The 17,662-nt window shown below is 37.9% G+C and overlaps 1 protein-coding gene across 5 annotated transcripts in view; it reads right to left on the reverse strand.

Annotated features, from left to right (window-relative positions):
* ITSN2 (intersectin 2) overlaps positions 1 to 17,662 on the reverse strand; it is a 140,428-nt gene that overhangs the window by 65,047 nt on the left and 57,719 nt on the right. For 4 of the 5 annotated variants that reach the window (XM_035000682.1, XM_035000683.1, XM_035000681.1 and 1 more), the window contains 3 exons: positions 16,442 to 16,581; positions 3,988 to 4,124; positions 1,027 to 1,163 (listed from right to left, as the gene is read on the reverse strand). In XM_035000682.1, coding sequence (XP_034856573.1) covers positions 1,027 to 1,163; positions 3,988 to 4,124; positions 16,442 to 16,581 — 414 coding nt within the window. Of the gene's footprint in view, positions 1 to 1,026; positions 1,164 to 3,987; positions 4,125 to 15,403; positions 15,485 to 16,441; positions 16,582 to 17,662 lie in introns of all 5 variants that reach the window. The other variant, XM_035000685.1, reaches the window with a different exon arrangement.

Below are 17,662 nucleotides of genomic sequence, written 5' to 3' on the forward strand. Positions count from 1 at the left end.
CAGGGTGTGCCACGCACGGGGACGTCGGGGAAGGCAGAGGAGTGGTGGCAGGCTAAGCCGTGCAAAGTGCAAGGAGGCCAAGCAGCAAGGTTTGTTCTGTGGCGCTCAGGACGTAACAGGGAAGAGGAGACAGAGAGAGAGGTCACAGATGAGATTAGCAGTGAATAGGGTTCAGTGAAGAAAGAGCTGTAGATTTACCAGTATGGTTCTAAAAGAAAAACAGAAGAGCTCACAGATACACTAGCCTTAATAAGATTAAAAATATTTAACTTTATTTGCAGAATAAATGCTTTAGCTTACAGAAATTTCAACACATGTATCATTAATAAGGATTCAAATATTTGTATATCCACAAGAGATACAGTAATATGTAAAGTATTTTAGGAATGGAATCTGAGATGTAGCATAAACAAAGTGTATCATTTGAGAAAATTTTAATATGCAAAGACTTAAAATTTTACTGTTATTCATTAAAATAAACAGTTTAGTTAACACTGGCTGAATAAACTACAACTGTTTACTTCAATTATGAAAACCATGTCAGGGTCTGTTCATAGCTACTCAGTGATTACGATCTTCTTTTCTACATGTTGTTTTAAGACTTCTACCCTCAGTCTGTTTTAATAAAGCCTATGCACTTCTCCAAGTTTAATTAATTAATTTATTTTTTATTTTATTTTATTTTATTTTTAGATTTTATTTATTTATTTGACAGAGAGACACAGCGAGAGAGGGAACACAAGCAGGGGGAGCGGGAGAGGTTGAGAAGCAGGCTCCCCGCAGAGTGGGGAGCCCGATGTGGGACTTGATCCCAGGACCCTGGGATCATGACCTGAGCTGAAGGCAGTCGCTTAACCGACTGAGCCACCCAGGAGCCCCAAGTTTAATTTAGAAAAAGGTTTTTTTCTGACTCAAAGGTTAACATGTTTAAAAATTTTTTTTCCCCTCTCATCATCTTTTTTTCTTTTTGCTGTCATTGTTCTGTCTCAGAAAAATCAAATCTATTATTTTTATCCTTATCCTTACATTGCTTCTCCTCCACTTTCTGCTCTTCTTCTTGAACTTTCTCTTGTGTTTTTTCTTCCTGGAGTCGCTTTTGTTTTTCTTCTTCCTCCTTTCTAAGACTTTCTCTCCATAAGTTTTCTTTTCCTTGCTTTGCTTTCCTTTACATTAAAAAAAAAAAAAAGAGTTTGCATAATGTCCTAAAATTTTTGTTATGCAAAATAAAAATATTAGATCTTGTTCCTCACAAACTATAGAAATATTACATATTTCTTATGTATTTATATATAATCATATATTTATTATGTAGCAAAGACATATTAGTAGGGGGTGTGGAGAAACAGTGGGGATCATGGATGAAGGTGAAACCAATTAATCAAGAGAGGCAAACGGATGAGCTGGGCAGTAGGACTGACAATTTCCCATACCCTTAAATTCCCTCCTGTCAGCTAACCTCCCAGTCCCAAGAAGGGGAACTATTCAGAAAACAAGTCCAAAAGGTATATCTAAACGTTCTTCCTTTCCCTCCAGATTTTTCACAAGGATTGTATTCTAGCTCTTATTTCCACTATCCTAGCTAACCCCTGTTTTCAGGGTTTGGTCATTACTGTGGAAACAGGAAATGTTTCTGGGCAGATTACCTACTTTCTACATTATCCCTTGGAAGTCTTTTCCACTGTTAAGAGAATAGGACATGTTTCCCCTATAGGTCCATGCTTCCATATGTGTTTCTAGGACATATGATATAGCTGCAGCTTGATTTCTAGCTAGGCAAGATGGTCTCTGATCAGACTTAGCTATTACAGTATTGAAACTAATGTTCACCATAGTTTTCTTTCTTGCATATATTTTTTATGGTCTTACTCGGAGGCAGAGCTGTCACCACTAAATTTAGCACCTTCTCCAAGCCTCTGCTCACACTATCAGGGACAGCAGAGCTTGTGGCTGGATTCATCCTGGGAGTTGGGGGTATTTATGCCCCACCGAGAAGGATACCTTGGCTTAATTCCATGTCTCAATTCCTAGAATTCTTGGAGGAATTTGGAAATTCTATATAATCCCCCAAACCGTAGACCCACTTAGCCACCTTTCTTCCTCATTCCTGAACTGTTTTACACTTCGTACTCCTGGTTCATTACCCCATGACTAGCTTCCTCTTGACCCTTTTCAAATCCTCCCATACCCTCTCTCACTCCAAAGAGTGCTTCCTCCAGCACTTCTGTGACTGACATCTGGCTCTCCTTTGAGGGCCATGCTTCTCTGTGGTCCTTTCTTAATCTCAACTGCCATCCCTTTTCCCAGTTAGTTCCTCGGTCGCCTTCTATGATATTCTTCCACACCTAAGATGACCTAATCTAGCTTCTATTTGAATTCCCAGAGATTATAAACACCACCAAGTATTTACCACATGTTTACTGGGATAAAGAAAGGCTAGAGAGTTAAGAGAATATAAAATTAAATTTTGGTAAACTTTCTTATGTATGAGTTAGTGCATGAGAAATTGGTCCAGAGCCAGAAGATACCTCAGAAGCTGGACAAAGGGCAAAGAGGCCACATCTACACTGTGAAAACCTGACTATAACCAACAGCATGAGACAAGGAGGGAATCTTCCAAGGTAAATGGCCAAGAAATCAGGTTATACTTCTAAGACTCAGCTCTGGACAGATCGGACATGTGTTTCTGCTCTGATTTCTTCCCTCTTCTATAGCAGGATAATGTGTGAGGAGGATGAATCAAATGAAGATGTGTATTATTAATATGGCTTGCTGGCCTAAAAAAATTGTGAGCAGTGATGAAGAGATACCAAGATACTTGCAACGTGTCGGCAGAAAATTCTGACACAGTGATTAGCTATGTAGTCGCTGCACAATTCCCTTGTGCAATGTTCAGTGGCAGTTAAGTGGCAAATAAAAAGCCTTCTTAGTCTCTGCTTTTATATTATTCTAGTGTCTCTTGTTAGGGGCCACGAAGTAAGGGCTTGGAGTAAAGAGTACTACAGAGATCTGTTTAGCTGTCTGCACCTCCTACTGGAATGACGAGGAATCAAGGAACAAGGAGTAAAACCAGAGTCTTCTTGCATCACAGTCAACAGTGGCCACTCATTAAAAGTGTGTTGGGAGTGGTTATTCTGAAGCCTTTAAAAATAGAAGCCTGCTATATGGTAACGTGTTTTTCTTGCCTCCCTAGTAACTATTAGCTCTTTCATGGGCATTACTCGTCTACTTATCTCCAAGGCAAAGGAATGCTGGCTCCTTAATATTTGTTAATTATACTGATTTCTGACACTAGAGAACTTGCCGGGGGGGTGGGGGTACTGAGGAACATAACATATTAGAAACAGGACCACACAACAGAAAAAAATCATGCTGAGTCTCTAAATAAATGGTTCAATGCTTCAGATTCTGCAACTGTCTTACTTCTCTTTGCTATAAATGGAGGCAATTGATAAGCTCAGTGGTACAAAAAGAATTGCAGCAACATGGCATTATATACTCCATCTTATCACTCTGTAAAATTAAGTATTTGGGTTTTGTGATCTTTCAGCAAACTAATAGATTTACAATGGAGAGACAGAAATGATGAATGTAAGACATTTGTGTTTGGCTCATTAGCTATTTTTTTTTTTTTTTTAATTCTCAGTTACCTGTAAGGTCTGCATCAATATTTCTATTTTTCAGATGGAGAAACCGGGGTTCAAAAGGTAAAGTGACTCAACCAAGGTCATCCAAACAGTAAGTGGTAGATCAAGAAGTCTAATCCCTGTCTGACTCCAAAGCCCTATTTTTCACCAATGGAACATAAAATTGATTACTATAATCTCAGTCCCTAAAAGAAGAACTGAATTTCTAAAATTGAGACTTTAATTAGCATCCAAGGATAATCCTTTTATTTTCCTTAACTTTTCATAGTCAAAATAAAGATATGGGCAACAAAATTAGAATTCTAACAGTAATGTAGTATAATAAATTTATCAGCTATATTACCTTATAGCCTCATCTTCTAGTTTCTTTTTCTGTATTAGCTCTGACCTTTTTCTTTCAATTTCCTTCAACTTGTCACGTTTGATCTTATGAAGTTGTTCAAGCGCTAACTGCTGTGTATTATAGCTTTCTCTCAGTTCCTAAGGAGAAAATGAAAATAAATCAATATGCCGTTGATTTAAATATTTTTGTCTTATGTACTAATGTGGCATTTTCATTAAGAGACAAAAATCTGAAAGCAAGTTAAACTAAAGTAAAAAGAGTAAAAGTTTAAAAAATATCTGAATGATTAAAAAGTCCTGAATACAAGTATTTAAGTCCTGTAACCACTGAGGACAAATATATGTTAAAATCATGTACTTTTGTATTAATTCATTTCTAAGGAATAAAGATAAGCCAATTTCATAAGCCAAATCTTTGATTTGATACTTTATTTTCAATAAAAAACCCCAATCCATTAAAAATGTGGGGAAACAGGGGTGCCTGGGTGGCTCAGTCAGTTGAACATCCAACTCCTGGTTTTGGCTCAGGTCATGATCTCAGGGTTGTGCAACCGAGCCCTACATTGGGCTCCATGCTCAGCTCGGAGTCTGCTTGAGATTCTCTCTCTCCCTCTCCTCCTCCCCCCTCTCACACTGGCCCGCTCTCTAAAATAAATGAATAAATCTTTAAAAGAATATGGGGAAACAATCTGCTTATTATTTGAAGAGGTTTGTTCAGTCATATTTTTTACATATGTAGTTTAACCAAGTACCCATAACTTATCCAGTGAGATCCTGAACTAAACACAGAAGCAATATTGAATAATTTAGTTAAAACTAAAAATGGAAAAGATAATGTCTACCTAAAATCATGACTAGAGTAAGCCAAAATAATGAAAAGTATTGCAAACAGGAATTGAAATAAATACTTGCTTATTGAGCATCTAGTGCTATGCAGTGCCAGAGATATGCAGGGGATCAAATCCAGGGCCCTCTGGCTCTCAAGTTTGCAGTTTTTGCCCTCAAAGAGCTCAAAGTCTCAAAGCAGAGAAAAGTGCCAAGATGTGGGTTAGAGATAAGCACCTTAGCAGAAACCTGTGGTTATCTGTTCAGCATTTTCCTTCTGTCTTCTTCTAACAGCACCTTTCCAACAGCACCTGCCCCAACCCTATTCTGTGCGGTTGTGATCTGTGAGATTGTGAAGAATCTGTCCCTCAGAGTCCACTCAGGTGCAGTCGTTTAAGCTAGGCCTAACTAATCAATCACAGCACCCCACCTCCCTGGCCAGAAGGACTGGTCCAAAGGACATGCACATGGATCCAAGCTGGGCCAGAATCCTTTCCTGGGATTCAGACAGACTGAAAAGGGTCTGAGAAAGAAGTCTTTCCTTCTCTAAACTCATTAAACTGGGATAAGGTAAACCTGGAGCTGTCCCACTACCAAGTGAGGCCACTGGGGTGGAAATGAAATCAGTACAGAAAACAGGGAAGCAAAGACTGCAGGCAGAGAGAGGGAGGCCTGGGGGAACCGCCTCTCCAACTGCATTTCTATGTCTAGGAACTGCCCCTGCCCAGTAGCACTTCTACGGACTCAGTAAACAGTCCTGGTACTCTTCCAGTAACTACTCTTGTTAGCTTAACTAGTTTGAACTGAGTTTCTTTTACATGATATCTACAGAATCCTGAACAAGAGAGTTTAAAAAGGCTGGAGTAAGGAAGAGAAAAAAACCCCAAACCAAAAAACCCCCACAAAAACCTAAAGTAATCAAGAGGTTTCATGGCAAAGGTAGAACCTTCAACAGTACAGCTGACCCTCAAATAATCGGGTTTGAACTGTTTGTGTCCACCTATACACAGATTTTTAAAAATAAATACAGCATAGTATTGTAAATGGGTTTTCCTTATGATTTTCTCAATTTTCTTTTCTTTAGCTTAATTTTAAGAATACAGTATAATATATATATAACACACAAAATTTGTGTTAATCACTGTTTATGTTATAGACTAGGTGTCTGGTCAATAGTAGCCTATTAGTAAGTTTTGGGGAAGTCAAAAGCTGTACACAGATTTTCAACTATATTGGGCATTGGCGCCCCTAACCCATGTGGTTCAAGGGTCAACTATATTGGTAGAATGTTTTGGTAACAAAATGTTTTGAGGTATCTACCCACACACAATAACAAAACTCTAAACCAAAAAATCCTCCAAAACAAACCCCCCCCAAAAGCCCAAACTCAGTTTCTTTCCAGAAATACAATATTTTATAGGTGAACCTTTTTAACTTGATTGAAGTGATATATATGATCTGAGTACAATGTGGTATAAGTCTGAAGACTATGTCCAAAATGTCTGAGATCAAGACTTGCAGCTTAAGCCAATAATACAAATACTGCATTCAGGGCAAAGTTTCCACAAATCTTAGCTTTCAATAGTTCTCTCGGCTGCACTTTTCTCTAAATTCTACTGAAAAGCAGAGGATATGGTGGTTGCAATCTATGGAGAAGCAGTCTGGCTTAGTGATAAGGACTCTGAGAACACAGGTCTGAATCAGGCTCTGTCAGTGGTGGGCTGAGTAACATCAGGAAAGTTACTTTGCCATTTCCTCCATCTGTAAAATGTACTTAATTATAGTACATGCCTCACAATACTGTCGTGAGGATTAAATGGGTTAATACCCATAAAGTGCTTATTATAATTGTGGAGGGCACAGAGCAAGTTCATAATAATTTTAGCTATTATTATTGGCTGAGGTCATAAAGGAAAAGAATTGTTAAGTTTAAAAGGAGAGTAAAGCGGAGCCAAATTAATGTCTGATCTTCTTATGGCTGCAAGATTAGCCCTTAACTTGTCCTGTAAGATACTGCTCTAAGTCTTCCTTTACCAGCCCTTTTCCTCCAGTGTCTGAGTTCATGAGCTTCCCATGCTCCCCAAGGCATCCTGGGCCTTCCTCTATCATAGTCAGCGTCTCCTGACTATATGGTGGCCTCCTCCACTGGAGTGAGTTTCTTGATAACAGGACTGACTTTCATCAAGGTATCCCCATCCCAGAGGGCGGATATTTAATTAGTATTTCTTATATGAATGAGAATGCATAAACAATAGTCTATACATATTAATAAGATTTGAAGAGCACTATAAGGCTTGCCAGAAACCTCCTCTGACTAACTGCAATAATCTTAGCAATTCCTAACACTAGACTCATTCCTCTGGATTAAGTCACTGCTTCCCGGAGGCCCTGGTTCAATAGATGAGTTAACTGAGGACAAGTAAATTAACCAGCACTTGTGGATAGAACTGTTGGCAGTCTTAAGAGAATGACAAATCTTCTTTCTCAGGTTAAGGAAGTTCTATTCCTAATTTGCTAGTAAATTTTTCATGTTTTAATCATGAATGGATTTTAAATTCTATCAAACACGTTTTCTGCATCTAATGAGATAAACATACCATTTTTTCCCTTTAATCTGTTTATAAGGCAAATTACATGTTTTTGTATGTCAAATCATCTTTGCATGACTAAGATAAATCAATTTTTTCGGTCATTACGGATTATCCTTTTTTATAAATACTGCTTTTGTCTTTTTAATATTTTTTAGAACTTTCACCTCTATGTTAAACTGGCCCATAATTATCCTTTCTCATACTGTTCTTATAGGTTTTGATATGTTTGTGATAGCTTTGTATAAGTTGGGAATATTCCCACTTTTTCTGTATTTTGAAACAGCTGTGTAAGACTATACTTGATCTTAGCCAAAAGGCTGAAAAGCGATAGAAACAGCTGTGTAAGACTAGATTTACTGGTTCCTCCAGTAAAAACGCTGGGCTTCTCTTTTAGGGAAGATTTTAAACTATAGATTTAAAATATTTTATGACGATAGAGCTATGCAGGTATTTTATATTTTGAGTCAGTTTTGGCAAGTGGTAATTTGTTCATCCACGTTTTTATATTTATGTGCAAAAATCTGTCATAATATCCTCTTTAAAAAAAAAAAAGATTTATTTATCTGAGAGAGAGAGAAAGTGAACGTGTGCGCCAGCAGACTGAGGGGGAAAGGGAGAGAGAGAATCCCAAATAGATTCTCCACTGAGCGCGGAGCCTGCTTTGGGGCTCGATCCCAAGACCCTGAGATCATGACCTGAGCTGAAACCAAGAGTTGGCTGCTTAACCAAATGAGCCACCCAGGTGCCCCAATATCCTCTTCTTTTAATGTTTGCAGCATGTTTAATTATATTTCCTTTTCATTTCTAATTTTCTTTATTCCTACCTTCTTTCCTTTTAAAATTGGTCTTGCCAAAGGTTTAATTTTATTAATCTTTAAAAGAGTCAAATATTGCTTTCTTGATTCTCTGTATTAAATGTCTTTTGTTTCATTAATTTCCTTTTACTTTTTTTGCTTTATTATGCTAGTCTTTTTCTAGCTTCTTAAGTTGAATGCTTAGCTTATACATTTTCATCTTTTTTTCCCCCAGTATAACCATTTAAGGTCAAATGCTAACCATCTAGGTTGAATTTCTGCTTACACTTACTAGCTGTACGACCTTGGGCAACTTCTGTGTCTTAATTTACTCCTATGAGAAATGTGGAGAAGAGTAATACCGACCTATATCACAGGGTTAATGTAAGGATTCAATAAAGAAGACACTTAGAACAGTGTCAGTCCCAGAGAAAGCTCTTAATAAACCCTAGCTAATATTAATATATCTTCATTTATGAATCAGCAAACAGCTACTGACCCCTGATATGGCTGAGGAGGAGTCTGTTAATTTACACTACCCCCCACCACTCTCCATTTCTCAGTGTTGATATTTACTGGTTAATCTACTTAGCACTTTTATAACTTAAAAATATACTTAATCTAGTATTTCATTTTTCACAAACATTTGACATTTGCAACTCTAAATTTTTTTTCTCTTTTTATTTTGAACACTTTCAAACCTGCAGAAAATCTGACTAAGTCGCAGACACTGATGCTTTCACCCCAGATAGTTCATCACTATTCTACATAACTACCATGCCAACACCAGTACCAAGCTACAGACATTTAACACAGCCACAAAGTATTACTTAATATAGAGTTCATATTAAAAAATGTCCCCCCTAGTGTAAATACTGTCCTCAATTAATAGCTTTTTTTCTGATCCATGATCCAATCAAGGGTCACACACTGCAGTTTGCTGTCATGATTCTTTAGTGTCCTTTAGTCGTGGCTCTTTGGTTTCCTTACATATGGAAGATTTCCTCCATCTTTTATGAGATTCACATTTTTAGAGTGTGGGTCAGTCAGTTGTTTTATAGACCAAATTACAATTTGGATGTGTCTAATTTATTTCCTTACACTTAGATGAACTGTTTTTGGCAAAAACAGTATAGAGGTGATGTTGTGTTTCAGCGCAACATATCAGGAGACACATAATGTTGGTTTGTGCCATTTTGGTAATGTTAAACTTGACCACTTGGTTAAGATTGGTTTACTTAGTTTTGGGCCTGAGCGTACCTCAACGTGGCTCAACAAAGCACTCACAAATTTTTTTAAATCCAGCATCTATTTCTATTGTTTTCATTGCTCAGAGTACTTATTCTACCATCCTGGTAGAAATGGAAGACGGAGAGGGGCCTGGGTGGCTCAGTCATTAAGCGTTTGCCTTTGGCTCAGGTCATGATCCCAGGGTGCTGGGATCGAGCCCTGCATTGACCTGCTTCTCCCTCTCCCACTCCCCTTGTTTGTGTTCCCTCTCTTGCTGTCTCTGTCAAATAAATAAATAAAATCTTAAAAAAAAAAAAAAGACATGGAAGATGTAACTCGCTGAACTTCAACCACTAATACTGAAAACCTCCTATAGTGACAGGAAGTAATCCTATATTCTGATTTTGCTTAAAGAAAGCATATAATATTCTTTCCAAAGGCCAGGCCTTAAAACAGATTCAACTGACAAAATACAGCTCAGCTCAATAATGTGATATAATCAGGACAAAAAATTTTTATTAGTCATGAAAAAAAATTATAGCAGAATGCAAATTAGCTCCTCAAACTTAACATCCCCAAAACCCCAAAACAAAACAAAAAACCCTGAACATCTGTGTAGCACTTTAAAGTGCCTTTACACATAATACCTACATTTGATCTTGATAACATTCTTGTAAAATGCATATAATGATGATCATTTCCGAGGCTCAGAAGATTAAGTGACTTGCCTAGTTTTGAACTATCTCCACTATGTCATTCAAACTCTAAGCCATACCACAGATTCTGTATTTACTTTCACGTAAATTACTAAAATATCTTTATTAGGTAAGAACATTTTAAAAATTAAATGATTTAGGGGCGCCCGAGTGGCTCAGTCGTTAAGCGTCTGCCTTCGGCTCGGGTCATGGTCCCAGGGTCCTGGGATCGAGCCCCGCATCGGGCTCCCTGCTCAGCGGGAAGCCTGCTTCTCCCTCTCCCACTCCCTCTGCCTGTGTTCTCTCTCTCGCTGTGTCTCTCTCTGTCAAATAAATAAATAAAATCTTAAAAAAAAAAAATTAAATGATTTAAAGGAATTTGAAACAACAGTATTTCATGTCCATTCTAAAGGGGGGATAACTGTGAGTCAAGAACACAAAAGCAGCATTCTGAGTAAGAGGAGGCTACATCAAGTCTTAGTGATGACCATTAATTAACCCTAGTGTGCTCGTTCTCTCAGAGCCTGTTAAACAACAAGAGGTATCACCCGCCTCCGTCCTGAATCAGGCCATCAGTAAAACTCAATTTTAGAAGCACTGTCTACAGTAACTGAGGACTAGTCAGTAAGGCCAGAATGACAAAGCCCCAGTGGAAAGGTTTAGGGTAGAGGTCTATGATAAGCCCCAATTCTGGTCTTGACAGATTCCACTTTCTAAGGAATAGTAGTACCTCTTCAATCATTATCCCAAGTCAGCAGTGGTGACCTTCCAATGCACTTTCCAATGCACTGAAAGTACTGTGGAGATTCAGGGTGATCCCTACCCTAAGAACATCAAAAAAATTTGTATGGCACATAGTAGTTCACAAAGGCACTTCTGTATATATGCTATCTCATTTAATCACCCTAAGACTCTGCAAAGAAGGCAGCACAGATATGGTCAGCTTCATTTTGTAAATGAAGAAAGCAAAATTTGGAGGTTAAATGACAAACAGTTACACAGCTAGCAAGTGGCATGGGTAGGACTAGAACTCATTTCTTCAGATTCTGAGGCCAATGCTTTCTCACTAACTCACTGCTAAAGATACGACAGTGCGTCAGTTTCCTTAATGGAATAAGGGCCTGTCAAATGTCTCATCTTTGAACCCACACTTTGCTGTGTGTCCTAGTGTGACTTGAGCAAAAGAATAAAAATTACCCTTGATCCAGTACACGAATATTACAGGGTCCAGTAGAACATAATTTCTTCAGACAAATAATTTTAAATATTATAATCCCATTCCACCACAAGTAGGCTAAAGGAGTGATCACTCCAGATGCTCTACAGTCTCAAAGACCACAGATTAGAACTCATAGCCTGTCTTCCTCCAAGACCAATGAGGCCAATTTTCTCTCTCACCTGTCAACCCACCTAGTCTTCCTTGTCATCCTTTACCACCCAAATTCTCATCTCTAAAATGCTGTTTATTCTTGATCTGACCCAATCTCCCATGCTTCCTCTCCTCAAATCCTTCCACTGTCCGGGAACTTTCTATTTGTGTTCACGAAGCTCCTCACATAACTACATAGCTTTTCTGAATGAAAATTCCCTTAGCTCTTTGTCCTTTTGGCTGATCCCTTAGGACACTGCTTTTCCTCTATTTCTCTCTCAGTTTATTACCACTATTCCATTTACATCAGGGTGAGGGGATAACTAAAGTTATTTTCCTTGCTCTTCACGGCCATTTCCAGACCATTATCTCTCTTCCCTCTTACGAAGTCATGCTTTTCTGAGGCTCATACCATCTTGCAACACCCCCGTCCTCTTCCTCTTTATTGTCATCTCTTGATCAACTGGTCTAATCCTCATTCATTAATCTTCACTACTCTCCAAGGTTTTGACATCCACATGGATTTGATCAAAATCTCAATTCTCCTTTTTACTCCATTTAACTCACCATTTGCATTATTACACCTTGAATCTTGTCATCATTAGAAACAGAACTACCACTGATTAAATATCCCGTTCTTTAAACGTAAGTTCTTATCCTTGGAGCTCTTCTTGTACCTGGTACACCCAATGACCCCATCACTTTTTCCTTTTTCATTAGCACCCTTTCCTCTCCTCACACCCCTTCACGTCCAGTCCATATTTCAGGGTTCATCTTTACTGTAATTATTGTGTCAAGATCTGCAACTCCCTGTCCCTCCCTTGTGGTCATGTCTACTAAAACCTCAAACCTGTATGAACCTATGAACCTACTTCACCCTTCTTTGTGCTTTTATCTAAGAAGCTGAACTTTGGTGGGGAAAAATCATACAATTAGGCATGCTGCTTTCAATTTATATTCATGACCTCCAACTTCACACAGGCATTCAACATTGCTCAGCACACCTACTGTTTTCCTCTACTAAGCATACACTCCCTACCCTCACTGAGATTTCTATTTCACACCTACTTCTCTCTCCTGAAACAGAACTACCTAATCTTCCCTAATTTGGGAGTTCCCAAAACTCCCTAATCTTGCATCCATTTTTCTCACTACCAGCTAATAATCTTGCCTCATTAAACCACCAGATTGGAACTCCCTCATCTTCCCATCTCAAAAATCAGTAAAACTTCCAGCATCTGCACCCAGCTTCTAGTCTGGTTGGACTTACTCCATGTCCTCAACTACCCAGGAAGATTCCTTGCAATGGTCCAACTTGCTTCTGATTTTAAGTCTTTAAGCTGTCAGCTTCCTACTCTCTACAAACAAATTTAGCCACATTCACGCTCATCTTTTCCCCATATGTTACACTCAAAGTCTTTTTATCTAATCCTTAAATCTATGCTCTGGATTATATCTCAATCTGGTTCCCTTGGACTCTATCAATTACCACCACCTTATATATTCAACCTCAAGCTCTCACTTCCTTCCTCCCTCTCCCTTCTGTCTCCTTCAAGTTTGTGTGTGTGTGTGTTTTAAAGATTTTATTTATTTATTTATTTATTTGAGAGAGAGCGAGAGTGTGAGAGAGCACAAGTAGGGGGAGCAGGAAAGGGAGAAGCAGGCTCCCCGCTAAGCAGGGAGCCCAACTCGGGGCCCCACCCCAGGACCCTCGGATGGTGACCTGAGCCGAAGGCAGACGCTTAACCGCCCGAGCCACCCAGACATCCCTTTTTTTTGGCATTTAAAAAATAGCCTTTACTTAAGAGAAAAAAACACATGGAGTCACAAGTGTTCCTAGAATGTGGGATACATGGTTCTCTGCTGTTTCTAATTCCTGTCTACTTTTTTTTTTTCATAAACTCTATACATCAACCCTAAAATGCTGTGTATTTTTTGAGAACATTCAAAACCATTCATTCACTCCACAAGTATTTATTGCCACCCACTAACGTTCCATGTACTCCTTACAGGTGCTGAGAATTCAGCAACGAGATATTCGGCTTGGCCAGGCAATCACCATTCAGACAGACACAGTCAGTTACCTCACCAGCTCTATTCTCTCCATTTCCATTCCTCTGTCCTAACTGAAATTATCTCTTCCCCACGTAAGCATATGCCTCACAGAAAGCTGATACCACTTCCAAGGGTGGTCCTGATTATTTTCTCCCCAGCTTTCTTGAGATAAAATTGACAAATAAAAATTGTATATGTTTAAGGTATACAACTTGATGTTTTGATATTAGTACATGGGAAATGATCACCATAACTGAATCAATTCACGTATCTACCTCACATAGTTAGTTTTCTCTATCTTAGCAAATCTCAAGCATACAACACCATACTGCTAACTAGAGTCACCATGCTGTACATCACGTCCCAGAACTTATCCATCTTGCATAACTGAAACTTTGTATCCTTTGTCTTTCAAGTCTTTCTTAAACACCCCCCCTCCCCCAAAAAAACCTGTTTTCCTTTGACCTCATGCTTTCTTTGCACTCTCCTCCTGGAGCTGTTTGTTCACACTCACTCAGCCCTTCCTTAACTCCCATTCATTCCTGATCTGCTGCAGTTCAGCTTCTGCTCACTTAACTAAAATGGCACTTTCAGAATGGTCTTCAAAGGTCTCACTGACGATTCCATGGGTATTTTTCAGCACTGTGTTAACTGACTGCTTGCAGTGCTTTGCAGTGATAACTATAGGAGGCCTCTTTTCTTGCTTTCTGTGACAGCAGTCTCCTGACCACTCTTACCCCCTCTTAGTTTTAATCCTAAATTGCCTCTGATGAAAGTATCAACAAGCAGTGAAAGGGCTGGAAGGCAGGAAGCAGAAGGAAGAAAGCAAAACAAGAGACAAGAATAATCTGCTGGCCTGTGGAGAATCAAATGCTAACTGAAATAATCAGACGTTGTGAGTGAGTACAGCCCCAAAATCATCAAACCTCATTCTGTAGATAAAGAAATGTAGGGTAAATTTCTGTGCAACCTATAGCACAAGTTCTAAGACCAGATAATCCGGCCACTCATGCCACCACCATAAAGGAAAGGCTGACACCATCTTTCCAACTTGTGCTACCTTTGCTTAAATAACAAATGAGTTCTACTTATCGTGTTCTTGTCTTCACTGTGGGTGAAGACATACACATATATATACATGCAACTGCCCTACTGCTGTAGAATGCACAGTCAAAATCTAGGGTCACCAAGAGCTAAATACAAAGCACCTTTCTTTAAACTGTATTCAAACAGAAATTCATTGAGTATTTGAAATACTCTGTGTGCTACAAATGACAAAGTGAGCTATTTATTTATGCATATGATTGAAACATTTTTTATTTAAAGTGCAAGCATGTCTAACCATGAGGCCTGGTAACTAGACATAAGTAAAGCTGTCCCTGCATTATTGGCTAAGATTTTTCCTTACAGCAGTATTAGGAAGCAGCCTGGTATATACATGACATAACCTTGCCCTACATTTCAGAAGGAGTAAGTTTTATTTTAAACAGTAATTTTCAGTGATATGGGTAAATGATTTAATCTCACATTCCCTTAGCTTTCTTTTAAATTGAATCAGTAACCATCCCAGCAGTTAACCCAACACACAGGGATGTTATAAGGGAAATAGGTAGTTATTTCTAAGTGTTTTGAGTTCCTCATGAGACAGGTTACTCCGGGCAACCCCATGAATTTCTGGCATTAGACTCAAACAGGCAGTTAGACAGCAGAAGGCTATTCAAGCAAACAGAAAGAAAAAAGGTCCACATTGTGTATGTTGTTTCAAACAAAGATACTCAGATAAATGCAAAGAATAGTCTAGTTTTTAAGAAAACAGTAAAGTAACTCAAAGAAAAGGAGCTAGATATTAGAAAATAACCTTAAGTAAGAGGAAGAGGTTGTTGAGACAGCTTAGCAGAGACAAAAGGCACTGCAGAACAGAGTCATCCATATTCCCACACTGTAAGATAAGGCAGATAAAAAGCCAATTAAACTATGTACAGATTTTTAAAAAATTATGTAGGGAAGATAACTTGGCTGGCTTATCTGTCCATCAAAGACAAATTATTTGGTTTTCTTTAACATTTCTTCTACAGGCTATATGCTTGTATAAAATGTATTATTAACATTATTCACCTAAAATTTCCCCTCCATAACTGAAGCCACCATGGTCTCTTTTCTTTAAAATGTTCACTCTGTAGTTGGTGTAATATTATTCTAAGTCAGCAAAAGTCACATGAAGAGATAGATAGCTGTGACTGTTCCCAAATTGGAATGATGTGCCATCAGGCTGGTTTTTACCTTTGAACGCTTCTTTCGCAGGTATGGCTTCGGTATACAACTAATACTACACAAAATGACAGACATACAGTAGAGGTTTTGAGCATCTGCTCTGCCACTGCAGCAAGTAATGAATCATGAACTTACTCTTCATGCAAAGTTCAGAGTGCCAGATTATGCTTTGGATTTCACTGATTATTGCATTACTTCACAAAGGTTAATTACATTATAACAAAGAAACAAACAAAAGAATTTAGTATGTTATAAAAGCCTCTACCATTAGAACTATTTTAAATAATTTTCCATATCTACCATCTTAGAATTTTGCCTAAGGTCATGTTGGCTGAGATCAATTTTCTATACTGACAAAGGCACTTATTCTTAAAATGTATGGACGCCAATAAAAACAGTCAAGAACTGGAAACCATGGTAAATGATTGTTTTTGTTACATAGCAATGTTTATAATATCGACAGAGAACATTAAAAGCAATCTTGTAATCCTGGTATAGCTCAATTATAAGATAAATTACACAAATATACTACATATAACAATAAGAGCTTTAGTTACTCAATCCACAAAATCAAAACGAGGAAGAAGGCAGCTAACTAAAAATGAATATAACAGAAGATAAGTACCTTTAGTTGATTGTTAAATGAATCCATTTCGGAGAGCTTAGATGCAGTTTCTTTTTCAAGAGCATCTAATTGTTCTTTAAGTCTTTGGCATAATTCTTCCTTTTCCAATGATTTTTTATGAAGCAAACCAATCCCTAAATCTGAAATACAAACATCAGATAGTTTATAGTTGGTAGAAATTCTTCTGTCACTACTGGTAATTGACTTTTACTCTCACAATATATCTAAGTCAAACTTAAACTTACACAGTGATGTATGCCAACTACATTTCAGTAACACTGGAAAAAAAAAAGACATATAAATTTAAAATTGCTCCAATGGTAGTCTACATGATGGCTATTTCATAATTTACATAACTATTCCCTTTTGGATTGCCATTAGGTTGTTTCTAATTTTCTACTATTTATATAAAAATGTTGCAATAAATATCCTCGTACATGTATTATAAGCACATGTGAAAGTATTTTATGTGGCTAGGAGGTGAAAGAACTGCCATGTAAAAGGATTTGAACACTTTAAATTTTGACAGAAACTGCCAAACTGTCCTTCCAAAAAGGTAAACTAATATCAAATGACACCAAAGTACCTGTTTCTGATCTCCTCATCAAAGTACCTGTTTCTGATATCCTCATCAACACTGAATATTATCAACCTTTTTTCATTTTCTCTAATTGGCAAAAAAATGAAACCTTATTGTTATTTTAATTTGTATTTCCTTGATAACAACTGAAATCAAATCAACACCTATTTATAGGCTAATCTGCCCCCCTTCTGGATTGCCTCACCCCATCCACTGCCTTTTTTCTTCCTGTTGGGTTGTCTTCATTTCTGATTTGCAGCAACTCTAAATTCTTGTTGTACTGTATGTATTTCCAATGCTGTACTGTTTATGATGTCTTGCCTCATGAAAATGTTTACTTTTGTATCATCAAATCTGTAAATATTTTCCTTCATAGCTCTAGGGATTATTTGAAGAAATGTTCCCAACACTGAGATTATAAAAATGTTTTCCTTCGTTTTTGTAACGTTTTTTCTAGAGGCATTTTTTATGTTTATCCTCTTAGTTTACCTAGACTTTATTTCTGTTCCCCACCTCCCTTTCAGAGTCAACCGTCCCCCAGATTACTTATTGAAGTGACAGTGATTACTGAAAGCCCATCCTTTCCCCACTGGTGTTAAATGCCAACTTTATCATATCCTAAACTGTCATATATATACAGA

This window comes from Mirounga leonina, unplaced genomic scaffold, assembly GCF_011800145.1.
Source record: "Mirounga leonina isolate KUSES-001 unplaced genomic scaffold, KU_Mleo_1.0 Mir_125, whole genome shotgun sequence".
Taxonomy (NCBI): Eukaryota; Metazoa; Chordata; class Mammalia; order Carnivora; family Phocidae; genus Mirounga; species Mirounga leonina.